Below are 23729 nucleotides of genomic sequence, written 5' to 3' on the forward strand. Positions count from 1 at the left end.
AGCCGCTCAAGTCTCGTTATCCATTTGTTCTCGTCAAACTCGCTCAATCCTCGGTAGTTTACCAATAGATCTGCACCGAAAAATCATTACAGGATAAAGTCTTAAAAGTTACACACAACTAGCAAAATAGTTGATATACTAGACCGTAGGGATCAGAGAATATTCACTTCCTGACTGTGGGCTACGTACAGAATGCTGATGTATTCCTTTCTCTCAGTAACAAGTAATGACCCAGAACAGGTGGTTCCGCGGAATTACGAGTGGTACATTTTTTCGAATTAAGTGAGCCAGTCGCACTGCTCATGAAGATGTACATCATCGACCAAACACTGACATGCCTGTATATATTTGGGAGATGCAGTTCTGATTCAATGTTGAACAAATGGTTAGCTTTAATAAATAAACAAATAAACAGACAAATAAATAAATACTGACAGACAGTTGAATTTGAACTTTTTGGGAAATCACAAAGGTCCTAACATAGGCAATATAACACAAAATTTGATAGCAAAAATAACATTAGCATGTTAATATTGTTATTAGAAGAAGAAAGAAAGAAAGAAAGAGAGAGAGAAAGAAAGAAAGAAAGAAAGAAAGAAAGAAAGAAAGAAAGAAAGAAAAACGAAAACAATAGTATCACTATTCACCTGTACCATAATATAGTATAGTATATGGCTTGGTTAATATATATATATATATATATATATACACACACACACACATATACATAGATCATAGATAGATCTAGATAGATATTACACACACACACACACACACACACACATCATCCATGATAATAGAAGTTGCGCTGATCATTCTGTCCTTAACCTGGCGCTAGTAACTCCTTGTTTCAGGAAATATTATTGCAGTTACTTTAACACTCGCTTGTGAAGCGAACTTACATTTTATTGGTATATTGTAAATGCGTTAACGGTACGGTCCAATAAAATATCTGAATACTACTTCCGTGAGAGAAAAACTCTGCACAAGACAGCCAATCATTTTCCGCGTCTCTCTGCAAGGTACGTGCTGTGTTCTTAAAATAGGCAGTTCCTGAAGTCTGGCAAACTCAGCAACGCATTGGCATCGGTGGGGTGTATTTAATTTCATTTAGAAGACCGCTGCTTCAACAATGGGGTACCTGGGATTCACGTGTTTAAAAAATGCGATTTGCTCTCTGAATGTGGTTTATATGGTGAGTGGTTCTATTAAAATCCTTTCGATAGGACTTTTGGTGTAAATAGCTTTACGGTCAATGTCCACTTAAGGTTTGCCAACGATCCCCTTCACGATTGTGTTTGAAAGAGGTCGTGTGAGTAAAGACGACCGGGATAGTCAACTGAAGTCTGTCTCGATAGATTCAGTGATTTAATTATCGAATAAATCATTAGCCAGTGTTGAGTGAAAAGTTTGTTTCCTTCCTGTCAGTACAAACTGTGTTTATGAGAGTGAAACCGGAATAGTAGCTTCTTAACTCTAATCAGAGCAAGTACACTGAACAGATAACTTTAGACTGTTGTTACAAAATATCAGTTTAAAGATAAATGTTTTAGCCGAACAAGTAGCACCTAGTTGTTAGGTTAGGAAATTTGGGTCCCTGAGACATGAATAATTTACCTGTAGCTAACTGAGTTCTTAAGGTCGTAGTCAGGGTACCTTGTAGGAAAAACATTGACACGGACCACCTTTGATAGATAGACCTTTGACCCTTGTGGAGTATATCGGTATTTCGAGTGTCCTACCGTTCACAGGCGATTATTGGTATATTTAATACGCGCAGTTTCTGTCTAGCGGAGGGGAATTTATGTGAAATCGTCATAGAATCTAAAGCAAAACGTTTTACGAGTTTTAGTGATCATAATCGTTTAATTGTCACATCAAATTATGATACCACATTGGCATTTATCGAATACAGTAGCACGAAAGTGAGACGAGATTTGAGCATTCAAACACTTGTAAAATAATTGTGAAAAGGGCGACATTTTGATAACGGAATTATGTCTCTCCTATCTTCAGTAGCAGATAATCATGGTTGTGAGAGTTCTTAAAAAATAACTTCTAATCATAGTCGCTGTGATGGTGTTCCCTCAAGGCTAATCCATGTGCAGGTGCAGTGGTGTCACCGCTGATCTAATTCAGTTTGCCCTACATTGTGGCAACTGTAGGACTGACCTTTATACTATGATACCCTCTGTCACACACCAAAGATATAAATGCATTGTTTTAAGGTGAACTTCACAGGGCCCAGCACAGAGCTTCCACCCACACCCAGTGGAACATGGTTTGAATAGACTGGAGAGCAAAAATAAGATGATCCTTAGAAGTAGGATCTTACTAATGCCGCAAAAAGAGTATGAGCACAGCACTGTCTATTAAACCTGCTATATTACCATAAAGCAGGTATTAAAAATCAGACCAACACACTGTTATTTTCTTCAGATCGAGAAATTTTTATTCAGAACGTGTGTCTGCGTCTCATAACTTAGGGTTATGTCATTGAGTGTTTTTGTCATGGATCTGCTGATGACTGACACTTGGCACAGGATGTGTACACTGTTAAGAGCAAGTGTGTCTGAGTCAGTGTGTGTGTTGGTAAGGTGGATCCATCGTCATAAGGACTGACATGCCATTGTTGAGAGGGGATATTACTGACTTGATATATGTCTGTGTATTTGACAATGTGTGAATATCTTAGAAGGTGCACAATTATGTTATTGTGATACTGTGTATATGTATACCTCACCATATATGTTGTTAATTGATTTGGTTGTTTTTGTTTGTTTGTTTTGTATTTTAATTTGAGATGGTGGGTTTTCTCCTCATGGGAGTAGCCGTGTGGGGTAAAAGCTATGGCATCGTGTCCAGCATCCATGTGATTGGAGGAGTCATAGCTGTGGGATTCTTTCTTCTCCTCATATCAATTATGGGCCTTTATGGAGCTATCAAACACCACCAAGTCCTGCTCTTCTTTGTATCCTTTAAAACACAAACACGCACATAGCTAAGCTTATTATGTTCCATCCACCAGACATAAGTCCTTCTCTGCTTATCTTTGACAGTTTATGTGCATGTGAAATGTCAGTTGAATTCTCTGTTCATTGAGTCTGACCAGCTGGACAGAATATTATCAGTGGCCCAGTTTCCATTGATTCCTTGACTGTTGTGTTAGTATATGGCCATTCTCCTGCTGCTTTTCCTCATCCAGTTTGGGATGTCCTGTGCCTGTCTGGCCTTGCGTCGAGAACAACAGGTCAGATTCAGTTTTTCAGATTCGTCTTGCCTATATTAATTTATGCTTTTTGTTGTTGTTTTTCCTCTCTCTCTCTCTCTCTCTCTCTCATTCATCTCTCTCCCCCTTTATCTTCTCATTTTATGTGTTTTTTTTTGCCTCTTAACTTTCTTCTTAGTCATCTGTTCCTTTCTAACTTTTACGATGTTTGAGTTCTCTTTCATTTGCTGGTATGTGCCACTCTCTTTGATGGTGTGTGTGTGTGTGTGTGTGTGTATGTGTGTGTTCAAATGCAGGAGAATCTGCTGAGAGCGTCTTGGGGGTTGATGGCAAATGATACACGGATTAGTCTGGAGAGACATCTGAACTGCTGTGGTCTGCTAAACACCACCGAGGATATGGAAGACTTCAAAAAGGACGTCCAGTTGTGTAATGCTGTATGTAACCCCTATGCATACACATGTGCTCACACACACACACGTCTTGCATCTTGGTGGGGACTTCTTATTAAGTGTTTAATAACCTGACAGTAACCAAAGAAACATTTTATTATGTTCTTTAAATATGTTATTTTTTAAACATTGACAGTAGGGGTGTAACGATACGCCAAAGTCACGGTTTGGTATGTACCTCGGTTTTGAAGTCACGGTTTGGTATGTACCTCGGTTTGGTATGTACCTCGGTTTGGTATGTACCTCGGTTTTGAAGTCACGGTTTGGTATGTACCTCGGTTTTGAAGTCACGGTTTGGTATGTACCTCGGTTTTGAAGTCACGGTTTGGTACAGTTTATAGCTGGACTATATTCACTTGGATATATTCCGGAACCGCAACACGAGACTGTGGACGTTTGTACCATTGTTTCGGTCTCGGTTTCAGAACCGTTACCGTTACAATTGACAGAAATATCTGTTTTGTTTGTTTGTTGGTTTGTTTGTATTAGTTTTTCCAAGTGTGAACTGGTAAAAGTTGTAACTACACATCCATTTGTTAGATATGTCTATCCTTTTAGGGACATTTGGTCTACAAAATGGCGAGAAAACTTAGAACACACACACTGACAACACACACTGTGCAATCTTTAGTTCTTAACCTGAAGTGAGAGACTCTCTCATACATAAACAGATGCAGTAAAGTGCTTGACTCATGCACTGTGACGCTGCTGATTACCGCGTGTCTCTGTCTGAATCTCAGGCTTGTAAAGACACGAAGAAGTGTTTCACATGTGGGGACGTAATGCTGAAACGTGCCGGTGAAGCTCTGAAGATTCTGGGAGGAATCGGACTGTTCTTCAGCTTTACAGAGGTTTAATCTCACACATTTCTTTTCCATAGCCGTCGCTTATACCTTTCACAAATGTGTCAGAAAGTCTCCCCTTTGCCTGGACTAACTCTTCAAAATGAGTCATTGGAGAAATTGACGACATCCGTGATGAATAGTGATACATGAATCCCAGACCACTGTGCAAGTGAGAGTGATTGGCTGTGTTCCCATGGATGGGTAAATTGGGTCACTTTTCCCCTACCCATCTCCATGGTGATCACTGATGGTCAGACGCATATTTACACTTCTATAGGAAATAGCACTCTCCTTTAAGCATGTTGTTTCACTCTACAGCAAGTGATAAGTACAGTGTGAAAAGATGCAGTGGCATACCACATGGAGAGGGAGTATATGGTACCCTTACACGTGGCTGTGTAGTGTGGGGAAGCGTATTTAATTTAATTAGGCATTCTAAATTGGGGAAAGAAAAGGGACGATGAAGTTAAAATATTAGACTGTAAAGAAATGTTGTCAAAAGGAAAAGAAAAGGGGAAGATGACAGTGTAGTATTGGCAGGTTTTAAAAGCATTTTAAAAAACAATAAGTTAATGACTCTAATAAGTTAATGTCTTTTTCTTTAGAGAGGTGAGAAAGGATTGCACTTGCATGGTTAAAAAAAAATGACTGTTTGTTTGTTTGTTTGTCTCAGATCCTGGGTGCTTGGTTGGTGATGCGATTCAGAAACTTGAAGGACCCCAGAGCCAACCCTAGCGCTTTCCTATAGGAGCCACTTTCTCAAGCGCCAAAAAACCAGTGATTATAGACATCAGTCTCTCTCTCTCTCTTTATCCCTCTCTCTCTCATACACACACACACCCCTGCAGTAACTATATTCTATGGGTTTGATACATAATTTTCTGCAGAGAGTGTACTGTAGTGACCTGCTGCTGCTGAAAACTGCTGAAAAAACCCCCACTCCTACACACTTATCCACGTTCTCACACATCTTATTAAGTAATCAGTTGGTTAAATGCAGCCATTGGCCCATGCATGACTTCTCATGTATGTTTGGAATGTCTTACTTGTGCGTCACTCAATCCCGTGAGCCTATGCCACTCCATTTCCCGTCTGCCCTGTCTCTGATGTGGTTAGAATGCACAGTAGACCTATATCTGGGCCTGGACCGCCCCATGTCTAGAATGTTCTTGTATGTGTCTGTCTGGGTGTGTAGTTGAAATCACGAACAGAAAAACAGAAGGGACACTCAGAATGAACATATAACGGAGTGCCAGCAGCTCCTCTCCATGTTCACATCCCTGACCACGCTGGCCTTCTCTGTTTTATGGAAACTTTCTTTTTCTTTTCTTCCATTTCTGAATAATGCTTGAACAATGTAGACATCTTTACGAATCTGTGGGGACAATCAAGCCAAGGTCTAACATTGGGCCAAAGACATTTCACCGAAGTTTCATAAATGTTTTGTTCCACTTATGCCAAAGATTGGAAGTATCAAGGAAAATGTTGGTTTGTAGAGTACAGCTAATGAGATTTGCAAAAATCTCACAATCAAGCACTTTACACTGAGCTCACATAAGACAGAAATTTGATAATGTTTTTTTTTCTTTCAATATTTTCATGCATTTCTTTGTATTGTTTAAAGTTTACATCAATACTCATTTGTGAGTACATATATAATTTTTGTTTTTCTTCAAATTGGCTTTTGATTCTTGTTCTCAGAATGATCAGGTGTCACTCATTCACTCACTGGTTTCTTTTCCTGCGTGGTCTCAGAGCAGATTGTCGTGGTGACCAGTAGAACAGTCATTGGCGTAACAGCCAATGAAAAGCAGAGGTTTAACATTAGGCTGTACGCTCTAAGGTCCCAGGACAATAAAATCATTTAAAGGAAACAGATTGAACGGTGGATAATAATTGGGAAATCTGTTTCCTACCTGAGCATAGTATCAAAGAGCCATTTGATCAAAAAATTCATTATTTATCAGTCAGAGCGTAATTTTGTTTTTAATTAATATTAGTGGATGATTACTTTGGTACATATGTTGTGATTGTGAATATTTTTTGCTTATTGTCCAGTGTAATCCATCCTCAGTATGTTTGTTAATGATGTGATATTGTTTTATTTAACTGCTAATTAAGTAAAGGAAATATAGAGACAGAGTCATTACTGATGTGCCCACCTTTTTTAAACAAAACTGAAAAAGTGACACTACCCTGAGCTGGGTTTGACCTCAGGTATGTAGTCAAATTCAGTTAAACCTTCTACCCATACAAACACATCAGACACAGAAACCAGTATGTTTCTGTGAAGGTACAAAACAATAAAGCTGAAATTTGATTCATCGCGGTTCAGATTCTGTTATTCAGTGATTTATGCTCCTGCCTGGAATATGTATCTTTTGAAGTTGAGCAGCTTACACATTCATGGACAAATCTACTCCTGTGCTCATTTGTATTCTCCTTTTGCCTTTGTGTCTCTTCTGTGTTCCCATGTGCTTTTGGATGAAGGATTGTCTTTTTAAACAAATCACCTTATAAACATTAATATTTAAAGTTTCACGTAGGTATTTTGAGCTTCTCTTTAAATGATTGGCTGCTCATGTCAGTTAGACTTGACAGATAATAGACTGTCAGTACACATTAATAATAAAGATATTATTCATATATAATTCAAAATGAAGGATCAGCAATGAATATATTAAATCAGTGGTTATATATATGTGTGTTCAGAGAAAGGACAGGGACTAATATTCAACAATATATGTATATCAACCTAAAGAATAAGTTGCAGACCCTTCCTGTGTTTAAAATGGACGTACATTATAACGTGACTTGGCTTTGTCTGTGAGGCTACGCCCTTTAGTCTTTCACCATATTGAACATATTAAAGAGCTTCTACCTTATCATGTCTCTGATCTACATGTTATACATGTTTACCCCATCACTGCTTTGTCTGGTTCTTTTACTGAGAGCCCATGCTCGTAATCAGTAGTGACGCCAAAGCAAGTCAGAGAGATTATCATAGACTCCAACTGAGAGAGCAATTGTTTGTTCACCTCTGTCTTTGTCTCAGCTGGTCATGTTCGCTGTCAAACTACTTCCTTTTCTTATTTTGGACACTGAGATATTATTGTCATCTAAAATACTACTTGACCTGTCAGCATGTTGTCCTGCTAGTGTAACATTATATAACATTAGAACATAGCACTAGTATAAGGACTAGTTAAATGTATAAGTACTAGGAAATAAAACTGTTGCCAAGTGAAAATTACTACAGTTGGGGGCTGCTGAAGGAACTCCAATATACACATATAAATTACAACACACTTCTCAGAATAGGTGAATGCTGGTAAGGTGAACGTGATGCTAGGTTTTCCCCTGGATCAACAGCACTTTGTCCACATAGTTCTCAATTCCTTCCATCCCCCACTCTTTACTTAGACAGATATGGAGAACTGCTGAAATTACTCATGCTTGACAGCGTTTTTTGACAACTCTAGACCTCAGTGACTAAGTGTTTTGTTTTTGTTTTTTTTTACACAGTAATATGTTTGCCTTTGCTTGAAAAGAAGTACACTCAACATACACGAATGAAAAGACAACAGCAGCCTTTAGTAGGTTTTAGCAACATTAAAACACCACATTTACAGGCAGTGATGCGGTCCAAGTTTGGAATGATATGAGGAAAACAACAAAGAGCGGACACACTCAGAGCATATAATGACGTCTTCTCTGGCTCGGTCTGACCTTTTCTTGTGTGTGTGTGTGTGCATGTGTGAGCATGTCATGTGTTTTCAGAATCTCTATTTAACCACCATTTTACTGATCAAACCAAACTAGAATCAATACTGAATGTACTGAAAACAGTGCCCTTTAGACTTATTCATACCCTTGTTTAAAAAAAAAAAAGAAAGAAAAGGAAAAATGAACAAATGCTGAATAACAAGTCTGCTGAAGTCATCAAGAACATTAACACTGGAACAGATGCTAATGTACCAGAATGAGACACGTAACTCAAGTCTCACCCACATGCAGTGGTGGTTTGGTTAAAGGCAAATACGCAGAAAACAATGAAACAGTCTGAGAGTCGGAATTGTCAAAGACAAATTCAGCCTTTGGTCCCAAGGAGGGCCCGGGGGGGGGGGCGGGTTGGTTGGGTCCACGAATCAAGGTCACTTACATGAACATGGCATTTTTTTTTTTCTTAAGTGCAGTAGGACAAAAAGCTTCTTATGGGAGTGAAAAAGGCAGAATTCAGAATAATCAGAACTCTGTCGTGCACTCAAAGACATAAAACATTATACCATTTTTATACAAGTTGACAGGAATTAGGGGGGGGCACAACAGCGACGACTGTCTTGAAATACCAGCTGAATTTTATCCGACAAGGGCGTCAATTTGTCATGTTCTTGTTAGTTTAATATGCTACAATATCTTAAGAATAAAGCTGTCTAATTTTGTTATACCCATTTCATTGTGTTTTTGTTTGGATATTTGTCACAGGTCTGAATAAAAACAAAGGGCTGTGTATGTCTATAAACATATTCAACTGCTAAATTATGTATCCATTCTGAGGTTAAAAAAATAAAGTCATAGCTAAAATATATATTATCAAAAATAGTGTGATGAATTAGGACAGTCATTTAATGGTCACAGTACTTCAATGCTGACAAACAATTGCATAATAAATTGGGAAATGTTTAGTGTCACTGTACCCCTTTTCAGATATGTACATATATATATATATATATATATATATATATATATATATATATATATATATATATATATATATATATATTGGTCCAAACAAATCTACTTCTCCTCTACTTTGGAGGGTGTGGGGGGGGCATGGTTTTCCTGGTTATGTGGAGGAGATGGTCTGAGACTACAACCCCACAGCAAAACGTCTAAAGAGGACTCTTTCCCTGCTTCTGTTTTTTGTCCTCCACAATGTCCCGAGGGCTTAAGCAGGGGGATTTGGGCATTCAGCTCTGACCAATCAAGTCCTTCCAAAAGAATGACTGCAAGGGTAAAGAGAGAAGGAAACGCAGCTGCTTTGAAAGGACTGACTCTATAGTCAATTAAGATTTTAAATATTTTTTAAATATTGAACCCCAAGATGGAGGCCCATTTTAAACTTCCTTAAGCCCTGCTTTAAAATATAATAATTCCCTGTGTTGCAACATTTCAGTCACTTTCTTCATTCGTAGCTTAAGAGAGTCGAGTCCCCTGGAATCGGTGTGACAGTAAATGGAAGAAAGTCTTCAGTCTTCCTGAAAGAAAGGATGTTCTAGAGCTTTAAAGGCAGAGATTCTCTTCAGAGGGTCAAAAGTTAGCATGTCCTGTTTGGAGAGAGAGAGGGAGACAGAGAGAGACAGAGAGAGATGATGATGATGAGTGAATTCTTATAGAATGTGGTGATCAAGAGAAAAAGTTTGCGGAAAAACAAGGACATACACACAGCACAGGTATGTGGGTTTTTTCCCTCAAATTGTGTAAAACTGTCTGAGCTGCAAGGATCAGCATACATCTATGATCAGAAACCTACGCTCACCAGCAAAAGAGCCGCCCCCTGCTCACTGATATCAGGAACGAAGTCTGTGATTGGCTGGGGGCTCTGAGGGCTGAAGTTATCTCGTTTGATTGACACATCAGGCCACTCCTCCTCAGCAGGCAGGCCAATTACCCTGTGAAACGATATTGGAAGAGGGGGATTTAAATGACAATCATATCTAAAACAGATTTTTCTGTATGTATAAGCATTCCATCATGCAAACCAAATGACGAAGAGGAGTATTAAACTACATACTCAAATATTTTTGTCAACTGGTCCACTTCTGATTCTCCACAGAATAGAGGTCTGGCAACAAAAGAGAATGAGTCAACAAATTTTGACAACATGACAAGAGTGGAAACCACAAGACAGAATATGGTGGGTTTATTTGTCACTTCATTCTACACAACACACCGTTAATCTTTGCTTCTGTCTAGGCTCTAGGCACTGAGTGAGAACCATAAATGAAGAGTAAGCCTGAAAATCAAGAATTCACAACAAAACTGAAGATCAAAAACTCCAATGCTCTGTCTGACCACAAGGTGGCAGCACAGTCCCTGAAAAAACTGAACTGGCCATGTTTGAGGAATAAGAAAGCCTATAACTGGAAAACCACAAGCCTCCAGGACTCTTTCCCTGTGTTAATCCTTTGAGGGGTCCTAGCCAAATTAGGTGTGTTTGTTAAGAATTCAAGCAGAAGCTACTGTGTGCTTGTGTATTTCAGAACTGAAGTATTTAAGGGTAATCTTGTCAGCGTTTGCTTTCAGAAGCATTTTAATTTAGTGGCTAACAAATATACTACATGTATCATTTACTTTTGCTGATCCAGACTCAGCAGTGTCATTCTGAGCACTGGATTTCTACTAGAGGACAGTAGTCGCAGTCCCAATTCTCATAGAAACGCAAGATAATAAGAATACCCTTGATTTCCTTAGAATGTCCTAATGAAGATCCATGTCATCCTCCAGTTCATATGTAGTGAAAAGGTAATATTTGCTGTAGTTTTAATTAACTTATGTCATCCACTAGAAATAATTTAACTGAAGTGTCCCTTTAAAAACTGTTGCACAGGCAGTTTTAGAAATAATCACACTGAAAAACAAACCCCAGACTCACTTGCGTCTGTAAACCTCAGCGAAGATGCAGCCGGTGCTCCAAATATCAACAGGCGTGGCGTAAGTGGACTGGAGCAAAACCTCGGGAGCGCGGTACCACAGAGTCACCACCTGAAAGAGAAAGAAAGAGAGAAAAAGAGGGCAGGGGAGGAGGGGGGGGACAGAGAGAGAGAGAGAGAGAGAGAGAGAGAGAGAGAGAGAGAGAGAGCGAGCGAGGGTGACAGGGATAGAGGGAGTGAGTAAGAAAAAGATAGTGAGAGAGAGTGTGTCTGCTGTCGGCACATGAGTGTGTCCTCTCTATCAGCTGAGTGTGTTGTTTCTCTTACCACCGGAGTGAGAGCCATGTGGCAGTTGTACATGCGTGCCAGGCCAAAGTCGGCCAGTTTGACTTGGCCCCTACTGGTCACTAAAATGTTTTCTGGCTTCAAATCACGGTGGAGAACTAGATGTGAGTGCAGGAACTCCAGACCTTGCAACAACTGACGCATAAGATCCTAAAACAGACACACACAGACACACATAGTGTATTAGTGAGGACAGATGTGAAGAGATCCATGCAATAAACCTGTCGATAAAGCATGGAAACAGACGGACAAAGTGCCCATTTCAAGAGGGTCTTACTCTGAGAATATGATTAAACCTAGAGTTGACCTTTGAGGAGGCCCAAAATGTATTTGATCTGTCAAACATGTAACTACCAACGACAAAGCATTTTTTCCGCCTTTATGTTCAGAGTTAAACCTGTTATGAAGAGCGTTAGTCAATCCTCTACATATTTTCGGAGGCTGAATTTGTCATCAAACACAGCGTCGACTGCAGCATTAAATTCCACATGCCATGGTTTCTCATTCAGCAGGCTGTCATCTTTCCTTTTAGGAGAGTCCTTTCTGCCCTGCACTCTTCCCTATAAACTGACAGTTGTTACACAAATGATCTCTTTGAGCCGAAATCTGGAATTACTCAAAATGATAAACCTGAGATATACAGTGACCTCCAAATGTTTCTGGACAGTGACACATTTCTGTTATTGTTTTGTCTTAGTAGTTCTGTTCTTTGAGTCAATGATGCTTGGATTTAAGTGCAGACATGGTCAGGTTTAATCCGAGTGTGTTTTCATCCATACCGCATGCACTGTTATGAAACTACATCACACCGTTTTAGGCTCCTACAACTACTTGTAGACTCCCAGAGGCTGTCTTCTTAGACAGGTGTGTCTGACTCTGTCATTAACGTATATGTAAAATAGCTCTTAACGTCTAGTCGGGATTCTAGGATTTGCATTCATCTTTGCAGACTGTCTTTGGAGTCAGGCCAAAAGAGGAGCACACGTGACCGTGTAATAATGAGGCAGAAAAAATGATGAGAATAAATCAGACATTGAAAAAAAATATTCAGCGTGCCAAATCAACTGTTTGGAACATCAGTAACAAGAGAAAACAAACTGGTAGGCTAAGAAAGACCACTGTACTGGATGACAGAAGAATAATTTCAATCATACAGAAAAACCCACTTGAAACAGCTCAGCGTATCAGGAACCTCTGCAGGATGTGGTTGCAAATGTGTCAAAAAAAAAAGTACCAAACAGAGAATAGTACACAAAAGTTCAGAGGGGGTGCAGTTCCAAAGTACTCATACCCCTCAAGAAAAAAAGAGCTAAGGTAGAGTTTGCTACAAAGCACCTAAAAAAGCCTGACAGGAGTGTCTGACAGACAGATGAGACAAAAAAATCAAACTAAACCAAAGTGATAGAAAGAGGAAAAGCGAAAGAGAAAACCCCCCCCCCCCCAGAAATGGCCATGATCCACAACATTCCATCTCATCTATAGTGGTGATGGCCAGCACAACTCCTCTTAAAGTAATGGGCGCCTCCTCATGCACCAAGACCTACTGCCGGAGGAACCGACCAGGGGGTTTTTTTGGTGTCAAAAAGGGGAAAGTTCTTGACAGGCCAAGCTAGTCATCTGATCTCACTTCAGCTGAACATGCATTTCATATGATGAAGACTTAAAGCAGTAGGCCCTTGAAACAAACGGGAACTGAAAATCTGATTCGAATGGTATCTCCGGGTTGCAGGCTTAAAGCTGGCATTGCATGCAAAGGTATGCAGCACAAGCAAGTGCTCAATGTGACCTCTTTATGGTACATACAATAATGTTAATTGTCCCTTTGGTACCATGAACTCAGGGGTCTACGTACTACCTGCACTGTAATTTTTCAGTGATGCATCAAAATGCCCTCAGACTGCATTTGGCAATATGGTTATTGCAATCAATACACTGTATAATATAATTGACTTTATCAACGTCATAACTTTCTCCTTTCTAACCCAAAGAACTGGAGCAGAGAGAGAAAACCACAAAAATGTGTAACTGTTCAAAAACTTCTGGAGATGTATTTTCCTAATGATTTACCAGAAGGAGAATTTGTGTGCTATGAAGTCCCAAAAGAGCAACCTTTCTTTTTTTTTTTTTAATTATAGCCGAGTAATCCGTAGCTTTGCTCCTGGTTTTAGAAGCTCTGGGAGGATGGAAAGATCAGACAGCCAGGCTGGAAAGTTCAGGTGGTGTTCTACGGAGTCTCCTCACCTTGATTCGACCCTCTGGTAACCCAGGGGCAGGAGCCTTGTCTAGGTAGGTTCTCAGGTCCTGGTCTACATGTTCAAACACCAGTGTGACTTTGGTTTCCTGGTCAGTTCTCAAGGTGGCACACACATCCATTAATCTAAGCAGGTCAGCAAAAAACAAGGAGGACACATATGGAAGAGTTAGAGCCACATTCATGAGGAATTTTTCAGTGAGGTGAATGGAATATATTAATCATGGTCAAGAAAAAAGGAAGAAAGAAACCTGCAAGCAACAAAACATCTTGATTGTACCAAATGGGTCACCAGAGTAAATAATGTTATATTCTCTGCTGTCTATAGAGTTTCTCTTAAATCTCTGAAATATTTCTGCAACAGTTAAATAATAGGTTTCCCATTATTTTTATATTTGTTTTACACTTTTTTTATCACTGTTTTCTTTTTCACCTCAGAAGATCTCTGTTGATGAGGATTTAATACTCTCCTCAAGCGGTGACTGCAGAATTTTCATAAACTAACATTAGCACCCTTACATCTAAAAATGACATTTTCAGCTAAGGACACAATTGACAGGATCTGTAAACTCAGCTACTACAACCAGTGATATGCATCAAATCACCAACCACAGAGTCTTCAAAGGCGTTTAAAAAAAAAAAAAAAATCATTTAACATTTACTTCAGGCGGAAAGCAAGCAAAGTGCTAATTGGAATTGTGTTTCGGAAACAATATCTTCCACAACAGATTAATGAAGAATGTCTGAAACAGTTGCTCTTTTAACCTTTCAATGTAAACCAAGACTGACAGCTGAAATGTGCTATTTTCATTAATCTCAATATAAGTTGGCTAGTGGGAAAAGGTCAGCTGAAGCTATGCAGTCTTCTGACTAAACCGGTTTGGTAGCCTGTGTGTCACAGCTTTAACCAGCTCTGGTTTGAACTACTGAGCGGTACACTCAGTTAAGGCATTGTTTCAACATTGCGTCGGCGTGCCCGACATCTGGGACTCCCAGCCCGTATCCCAGCTGTGGCACAGCTGTAACCGGGAGTCTAAAAGAACACACCTGGCACTCTGTTCATTTGGGCGAGTCCATCAGCCAGACTCGCTCAATGACTCACTCCCTCTCGGCATTGGTCACTGACAGTCAAGCAACCAAGTCATGGGTATAAGTGATGAGTAGAGATAATGAAAGAAACAATGACAGTAACATATTCACACCTTCATATGTGTGCATTGTTTTTCTCGACTGCCACTACGTAACCCGTAGTGCAGAAACACGGGTGATTAGCCTCATGCACAACAGAGGAAGTGTGTTCTAATCTTGACGATCACACCAGAGGAGACCATAGTGTGAGTGAGAGACTTACGAAATCATGCCTAATTGGGCAGTTTTTACATCAAGTGAGAAGAGGCAGTGGGAAGAACAACTGAATTCATAAGCCCTAATATCAACTCAGCGTTAATAAGCTTTTCTCCCCTCCAAGACGCTCTCAGGCTAAACTGCATACATATCCAGTCTTACCATACCTGTGGCAAGATGCAAAATAATGGAAGAAACACTCATTGTATTTCCGACTGATCTAATTTAAAAGCAAGTGATGCATTATGGAGTTTCTGCCTCTCACTCATAAGAATCTTTCTGTTCTTCATGTTAAGTGTGAGAAACACGCAACAATGCATCTGACTGAGGCTACTAAGCTCTGAATAGTTAAGAAAAGGTAAGTAAGTCAGCGCCTTTGGGGAGAACTATGCTAAACAAGCAGAACAGTGTTCATGCTAAAGCATTCCAATGAGTGAGCGAGTGAGGAGAACATGCAAGTTCACATAATGACTGTGTAAATCTGCATAAGTGGAAGGGCAGCTTCTTAAAAGGTTTTAACAAGCCACAAAAGGGGATGTAAAGGGAGTGAGAGCGTGAGATATTTGTTTCTGTGCAGCATGTATCCCTCCATAAGCGTGTAAGTGCGTGTGAGTGTGTGTATGTATGTATAGAAGGGTAAGACAAATGGAAAAAAAATTCAGATCATCAGATCATTTTGAACTGGTGAGACAAGATGTCTGAGACTCTTGGACAGAAACTTGTTCGAAAATTGGTCGAAACGTCTAGATTTCTTGTGCAGTCTAGACTTGAATGTGCCAGTTGGGAAAATATGCTTTGTGTCTGTGTGCGAGTGTAAAAGTGTGCGTATTCGTCCATAACTATAATGACAACAACTTACTTGACGACGTTTGGATGATCAAACAGAACCATTCTCTTGAGCAGTGCTACCTCTCTGACTGTGGACAGAGGAAGGCCATTCTGATCCGTCTGAACCCTGACACTCTTCAAGGCCACAAACTGACCGCTCTCTTTATCCCGAGCCTTATACACCGTCCCGTAAGCCCCTCCACCGATCTCCGCCACTGGCTCATACTGCAATGAACACTCCTGGGCCATTACCTGAGAGAGAAAATGAGAGAGAGACAGAGATAGAGTGAGAGAGAGAGAGAGAGAGAGAGACAAAAACAACAGAGCGAGAAGAGAGAGAGAGAGAAACAAGAGTGAGAGAAAGAGTGAGAGAGAGAGCAGGCAGAGTGTGGGAAAAGTATTACAAAGATGAGCATTGGAAGACTGAAACACACATAAAACCAGTAATAAATACTTGAAGTGACAGTTGACGTTTCACGACAGAAAGAAAAATGCTGTTTATACTGCACTGGAGAATTTTTCGTGCATCTTATGAAACTTCACATGACCTGCAACAGGACAGCTTCAGTTTCAAAACTCTTTGTTCCTGGAAACTTGTAACCATACAAAGCCAGAGAAATATTCGACCTTCGTGTTGTGAGAACGAAAAAACTGTTGACTGACCAATCTGAGAGAACCCCTGGTTTGGCAAAGGTTAACGCCAAATTCCTGAGATGCATCACATTACAGAACGTGTATGTGTGGGTGTGTGTTCGCTTAAGAGGGGGTACCAGGAATTTGATCTGGTATTCACTGTGGAAAAGTTCAGTCAACAAAACATTCCTCAGGAAAACCTCACAACACACTGACATCCCTACAAAATGAGACCATTGGAGAGAAAAGAAAAAAAACCCCAAAAACAACAACAACAACAAAAAAAAAACCCACAGGAGCCAGCAGGAAGAAGGAAACCATCATAAAACACAAACACTGCAGAAACTGCTCTTCCTCTTGTTGGAAATGTTCACATTTCAGAATGTTCCAATCTATTGCTTTAAAACGGCACTAAGTGAACAAACAATCCCATGCACTGCCCTGTTTCCTATTTGTTTCCATTTATATGGGTTGGCAGGACTATTTAACATATTTGTTAGGGAGACTATGACCTACATAAGAAATTGTAGAGGGAAAAGGACTTTGTAAAAGATACAAATTCCATTAAGTATATATAATAACTAATTTTAAATGAAACGTGTCAACACATAAAATTCCACGCCCAGACTCGAGCACCCCGCATTTAGTCATAGTGTGTCTGAGAGACTGTGAGTGATGTGGCTCACAGGAAACCAGTCTTAGCCCGTCAAGGTGCTATTCATTCGCAGGAGTTTAAATAACATACATAAATGGCTTTATTATAACGATTAATACTTTGAATTACATGTATGACAGACACATACAAATGTTAACTTCCTAGGCAACACTTTGTTGCTGTGTCAATAGCGACAAATAATGGCAGGGTGCCAAAATATAGGGCAAGGAGAGCGAAAGCCGCTCTTCCTCAACACGTGGTGAACATTTGGAGGGCTCTTTTCTTTGTTAATTAATCGCAATAGACAATGCACGGGCCCGAGGAAACTTCGTAAATCGTATAACTTGAGTAAAACGATATAAGATTGCAAGAATCACAACTGTGTCTTGCGAACAAAGATTATTTAATGCAAGATCATTTTAAGTGTTATTTATTCACCGAAAATAAAAGATAGCATTTTGAAACACAATCGGTATATAAATTCCGCGGAGAAAAAAAATCATTTCGATGCAGGAAAACTTAGCGAATGCTTTCAATGCTCAGAGACAAACAAGCTTGCAGTTCCATGCTTTTCAGTTACATTTGAACATTTCATTAATTTAGACTACTTACCACGTTCCTTTTCTGGTTTTGTAGCAATCTAGCTAAATCTAGCTACTGCCACACTAAAATACACTAAATCATTTCATTTAGTTTATCCTTGTCCGGTGAGACACTGTTTGTATATAGTTTCGCAGAAGTGAACAATTTGTTTGCGAACTATCAATGATGACTCTGATGTTTTTTATCCAGTAATTCACTTAAACTTTGGCCTGCCCTCACTTTTCTTTCTGAACTCTCTCATGCTGAGTCGGAGGAGCTTCCTGTCCTATCATTGAGGCGGAGCCAAACCTCGAATAAATTCTTCAAAATCATTCCCAGTGGATTAACGTTAACGTGTAGACTGTGGTTTTGAACTGACGTGAAAAATACGTTGAGCTGAGGGAAAATATTTTCATTCTTTTAAATTCATCCTAGTTAATGTAAAGACTGGGGTAGGAGTTTTCATATCTTTTTATTGCAAATGTAAATAATTGTTTTTAATTATGTTGCCTACATTTCATTCTCTGATATTATTAGACTGTGTAAAATCAAATTATGGCACAAATGCTGGGAGTGAAACAATATTAAATAGCATTGTCTGTGACTCCTCCGCCCTCAGCACGCGCGTCTGCACCGTGGCATGGTAGCATTGAGCGAGCGGAAAGTACCTCCTCTCGCGGAAATCACACTGCCATTGGTGGGGACCCTCTGTTGCTAGGCGCACATGCGACTCTGGTTTGCTGGTTGAAAATACACTGCATTCCAAAGAGAGAGAAAAAAAAGAATTCGGAAGTCACATATGCCTCAAATTAAACATCCATCTTTATTAAGATACTAAACTGTCAACACATTTCATTTGATAAAAAATAAGCGCGAGAGTTATCAGTCTCGTGAACTGTGACCTAATTTTCCTTACAGTTGTTTGAGAAATTGGAGAATTATGAAATTTAAGTAATAGTATGTCTGCAATCATATTGTTTTTTCTGAGACAAACTGTGGTATCCGAAATTGCATTATTAACAATTATGATAACGTCTGTTCTTCCGACTCACCACTGACCTCATCACTTGAGTCGTATGTGTGTCACCTGTTTTCTGTTGTCAGTGTTTTAATTCAGAGTAACCAATTTTCTCTGCAACATCCGCTCTTAGCATGGGCAATACAAGACCACTGACCCTTGGACAGGTTTAACAGGCTATAAGTTTGTATCTAGATTGACCTGTATTCTTCAACTATAAGCACATCAACATCAGTGCTTTGCAAAATGTCATTGTCTTTTTCAGAGTAAGTGTAAATATATGTCTGACTGCTGTAATTGATTTGGCTCTTAACCACACCGAGGCATGATTCTGGAACAAACATGCCCTGAAAATAAATTGCATAAGATTGTTCAATTCTCAAAGGTAATAAGAATTAGGGGGGGAAAAAGCATTCTGCTTGGTTTATGCATAGTCCCTTTGGCTGTTTGGAGTTTAGAACAATTTCATTCAACATTCTGCTAATCTTCCCATACAAACACAACGTCTGTAACACTAAGGCAATGGGCGACTCATTTACTACAATAGACCAAAAAAAAATTAAATAATTCCTTCAATCGTTCCTCTATAATTTAGCTGAATCAAGGGGGAAATGATACTGGAGAGATCACCCCTGAAATATCCCCCAGACTTAACCCTGACCATGAATAACTTATGGAAAGAGCCTTTATTAAGCCCAGACCAGTCTGTTGGAGTTTAATCAACACATGCAGTTGTTTTCCCATTTTTTATGAGAGTGGATAAAACATGAATGTGAAATAATACCCAAGAGCCTGGATCACCCTGAGCTATTCATCTCAGTTATGGGAGTTACTTAATTTGAATCTCTATATAAGTAAATGAAGCAGTTCACAAAGTAGACTTGGTCATAAATGTTGAACGTAAACAATATTGCATCATCAGCTTTCTTGCAGTACACACTGTAAGTCAATTCTTAAGGTAACTATAATAGATACAGTGTCACCAGTTCCCTTTGTTTAGCATCAAGACAGTCTCCACCCATTTATGGTCTCTTTAAAACAGTCATTAGACATTATCATGAGGTGAAACAGCCAACAGCTCAGGAAACACGTAGGTATATATAGAAACATTATTACTCATTATCACAATGTTATTAGTATAAATCCACATAGTACAGAGAATTCAGAACATTAGAGGCAACTGATTCTCTTGAAAGATACATTAACCAAACTCAAAGTGTTCTCTGAAATTCATCTTTACAGATTTTTTTAGGCTGTTTGCACAATTCTCAGGTTATCCTAAACTTTTAATTTTTGATGCCTGTTAAAGGAAAGAAAAAATCCCACAGCAACATTTTATATCAGATCGTTTTATTCAAATAATTATCCAAATGGATGCCATCTGCCATCAAGCCAGTGTGTCTATTCAAATTAACTTTACCTTTTATATAAAATATAAATGAAGATTTTTCAGATTTTTAAACTCCAAAGTATTGTGAAATAAAGGCGATTTTAAAGAGTTCTCCAATGTAGACTCAGCATTACACTACATGGATGTCCTGCCTTGAATTCGTTCTCTTTCTTCCCATAGTCTGAGATCACAGATTGGCCTCACTTAGGACCAACACCCTGTGTCTGCTCCTGGCTCCACTCATCACGCTCTGAGGAGGTCTCTTTAACATACGAGCCGGTCAGAAAGTGCAAACTTTCATTTGACTCTACCCTAAAATAACCCTTACCTAAATGTCGGTCTGAAAAGCCAAGAACGTTTCCTTTTCAGCCTTATGACTTCTTTACGGATGTAGTCATCTATTCTGCAATTCTACAGGAGGTATTCTTTCAAACAGTCTTACCCAACCCTGTATACTCAGCCCTATTTGGCTTATTAATGATCATTTCCCCCTGATAATGAAAACTACATGTCCCCAGCTATGATTCTGCTCAGATTTGACCTCACTTTCAGGGAAAGCTGGAGTCTTTTGTGAAAATAAAATAGTGTTATAGTGTATATTACATTTGGCACAAAACTACTGAACCCAAAAGTAGTTAAATTATTTGAATGAGAGGTTGTCTTTTAAAAAAATCTATTTTAGTAATGTGGACTAGGTTACCACTAGCCACCACTCCATGCCAGAGAAATCTGAGCATCTTCAGTGGCAAATGCTGTTAGTGAATATTTATTAGCACTTTATTCAGACAAAAGGGGAGGAGAGTCCTGAATTGTTTGGTATATCTGCACTGGTAAGTATGTTACACGTTTTCTTTAAAACTCTTAATGATGGTATCGCCACTGTTCTTGTATTTCTTGCTGTTTCCAAAACGTTTTAAGTACCATTTGGGTCAAGGCTTGTTCAAGAGACACAGAGAAATACACACCATTTCTCACACAAATGCTCATTAGTGTCGGTTGGCCTCTTTCTAATTTTTAGCATGTGATACAAAGGAGTAACAGAGTTTTTTTCTCTCAGTTTCTCCATTTGTTTCATTACCTCTCTCTCTCTCTCTCTCTCTCTCTCTCTCTCACACACACACACACACACACATCTCTCTTATTTTCAAGGTAGTCCTTGCCAGGGCTTTCAGTATGACACTGGCCCATATGCTTGGGCTGTGAGCACTGATTTGGGTGACCATCTGTCCAACACCACATTGCTTGTCATCTAAAGCCATCAGCAGGCACTCTGACAACAGAGTGAATAGAGGTAGTCTTCAGAGAAAATTTAAAAAACAAAGCAAGGAATAAGTGAATGTGAGAGGCTATCCCTCCCTTTTCAAATGCTCATGAATTGGTCCACCAGACTTGGTTCAACTAGGCTCCCTAAATTCGAATCTAATGTCAAAACTTGCTTTCTGACTTTTTAAAGTTAACTAGGACAGCATGCTGCGCTGTAACCCAACAGTGGGCATGTTCTTTGCATCCTGTCAAGTTCCTGCTGTGCGGTCACATTCACCATCAGCATATCTTTAATGCATTGAATGCCTATAACCGTGATCATGGTGCCATACCCGTTGGCTGATAGTACAAACTGACACCCTGATGAAGGATCAGTACAAGAAATAGTTCAATGTGAATTTTTTAACACAAATATTCCTGGAAGATTTTTTTTTATTTGAGAGAATCTTTGACTGTCATTCAGCATTTTTTAAAAGATGTATTTACGAGATACCTAGGCCTTTACATGGATTTCAGCTCATAGTAAAAGTCTAAGCTATACAGTCTAAACAGTCTTCAAATACAATCTAAGCCCTTTTCAACACAATGTTTGATAGAGTGGTGTCAGATGTCAGGAGTGGTACCCAAACAACTATCAGTCAATATGTTTATCACAGTGGATAAACAGCTCTAATGGAAACTATGGCAGATTTTAAAATGTTAATAACTGATCTAACACAATTGTTACTCCTTAATTTTAAGCCTTATCTGACTCTACACTCTGGATTGTGCATATGCCTTTCATAACCAGATGCCAGAAGTTTCAAACACTCAGTGCCAAGTGAGAGTTTTTACCCCCTGGAGAGGCCAGACTGGGAGTCTCTCTGTGGGGGTTTACCTGAGTGAAACGGTGCATGTGCTCTCTGCTGTTCTTTCTTCTCAAACAATGTCTCATTGTCTCCTCCATTCGGCATGTTTCCACTTGTAACACATCGCATGGAGAATTGCAAATGATTGCAAATGATTTCATAACAGCCTGAATATCCACATTTTGATTTTGTTTCAGTTGCCAAAGTAATATATTAGAGAGAGAGAGAGAGGGTGAGAGAAAGAGAGAGACTTGTGTATAGCCAAGTCCATACCCATTTTTTATCAGTGATTCCGGAGAAATAAATAAATAAATCTTCAAAAAGGATTATAGTTGCAGTACTTATAGTTATCACATTTGATAAGAGAAACTTTACTGAGTGCTCTGCATCATGAGAGAGCGCTGTAGGTAGTAATCTAGGCTGTGCGACCTGCCATGTATAGTCTTAACAAGTCTGATCACAAACAACAAGGCATTGCTCTGTCACGCGGCAACATGCCCGTGTTAGTTAATGTTACAGAGACCGTTCAGTTTTCGCGCGTTCCACTGATAAACACGTGGGTGTAACGTCACATGAAAATCAGCACCTTGGACAGCGGTTTTTGCCAATGCGCATGAAAACGATTGAGTTTTCCCCCTCTTTCTTACCCCCAAGGAGGAGAATTTATAATAAGAAAATGGGAGGACCATAGCGGTATAGGTAAACACATCTTTCACGATTAACATGCATTTCTGGGACAAGATCCCACAACTGCCCGTTCCCGTAACCGATCTCGGCAGAGGATCCGTCTTGTCATCAGCAAGTATTTCATTGCAGGTATTTTGTGTATAATTTGCTATATGCTTAAACGCACTCACATAATTACATGGTCTTCGTTAACGACCCCGTTGTCACTGCGGGTATTTTGGACGCTGATATGATCAGTTTGCTGCCTTAGATCTTTTTAAGGGATGCAACGCCTTCCTGGTCCATGTTGTGCAGGAATCGTTGCGGGAAGAGAGGGAGCAATCACCGAATGGAAATTCAGTGGAACATGGATGAATGTTTTTCCTCACAATTTTGGAGTCTTGTCAGAGGCTATTTAAAATGCGCAGTCGTTGGATTTTAAAGTGGATCTCGGACGTGTTCGCAGGGGGTACGGCGTGGGACATCTTCTCAATCTACCAACCTGTGCAAAACAGTGGGAGAAAGAATGGGAGACAAACACCATGATCCGATAGCTTGGATGCTAGAGAGGGACAGACAAAAGAGCGGTGCTTTGAATTTCGCATCATTTTAATGCGCCTGATTTTAAACGACTTGTGACAATGAAAATAGGATCCTAATTTGTTACGGTGAACACAGTGACACCACACTGACACCTTTCTTTCTTTTTTTTTTTAAATGTCTTTCG

At 39.5% G+C, this 23729-nt stretch overlaps 2 protein-coding genes across 2 annotated transcripts; one reads left to right on the forward strand and one right to left on the reverse strand.

Annotated features, from left to right (window-relative positions):
- Positions 1-1076: 1076 nt before the first annotated feature.
- Positions 1077-7028, forward strand: LOC115814775 (tetraspanin-31-like). The gene is made up of 6 exons (XM_030777726.1): positions 1077-1195; positions 2804-2971; positions 3170-3250; positions 3526-3666; positions 4422-4532; positions 5200-7028. The coding sequence occupies exons 1-6, from the start codon at positions 1133-1135 to the stop codon at positions 5272-5274; spliced, it is 639 nt and encodes a 212-aa protein (XP_030633586.1). The 5' UTR covers positions 1077-1132; the 3' UTR covers positions 5275-7028.
- A 2307-nt stretch (positions 7029-9335) lies between these two features.
- cdk4 (cyclin dependent kinase 4) lies at positions 9336-18031 on the reverse strand. The gene is made up of 8 exons (XM_030776432.1): positions 17848-18031; positions 15979-16199; positions 13766-13901; positions 11507-11674; positions 11182-11291; positions 10321-10371; positions 10066-10198; positions 9336-9853 (listed from the first exon to the last, which is right to left on the reverse strand). Exons 2-8 carry the CDS (start codon positions 16194-16196, stop codon positions 9776-9778), a joined length of 894 nt encoding a protein of 297 aa, XP_030632292.1. The 5' UTR covers positions 16197-16199; positions 17848-18031; the 3' UTR covers positions 9336-9775.
- Between the last annotated feature and the right edge of the window lie 5698 nt (positions 18032-23729).

Source organism: Chanos chanos, chromosome 6 (genome assembly GCF_902362185.1).
Source record: "Chanos chanos chromosome 6, fChaCha1.1, whole genome shotgun sequence".
In the NCBI taxonomy this organism is placed as follows: Eukaryota; Metazoa; Chordata; class Actinopteri; order Gonorynchiformes; family Chanidae; genus Chanos; species Chanos chanos.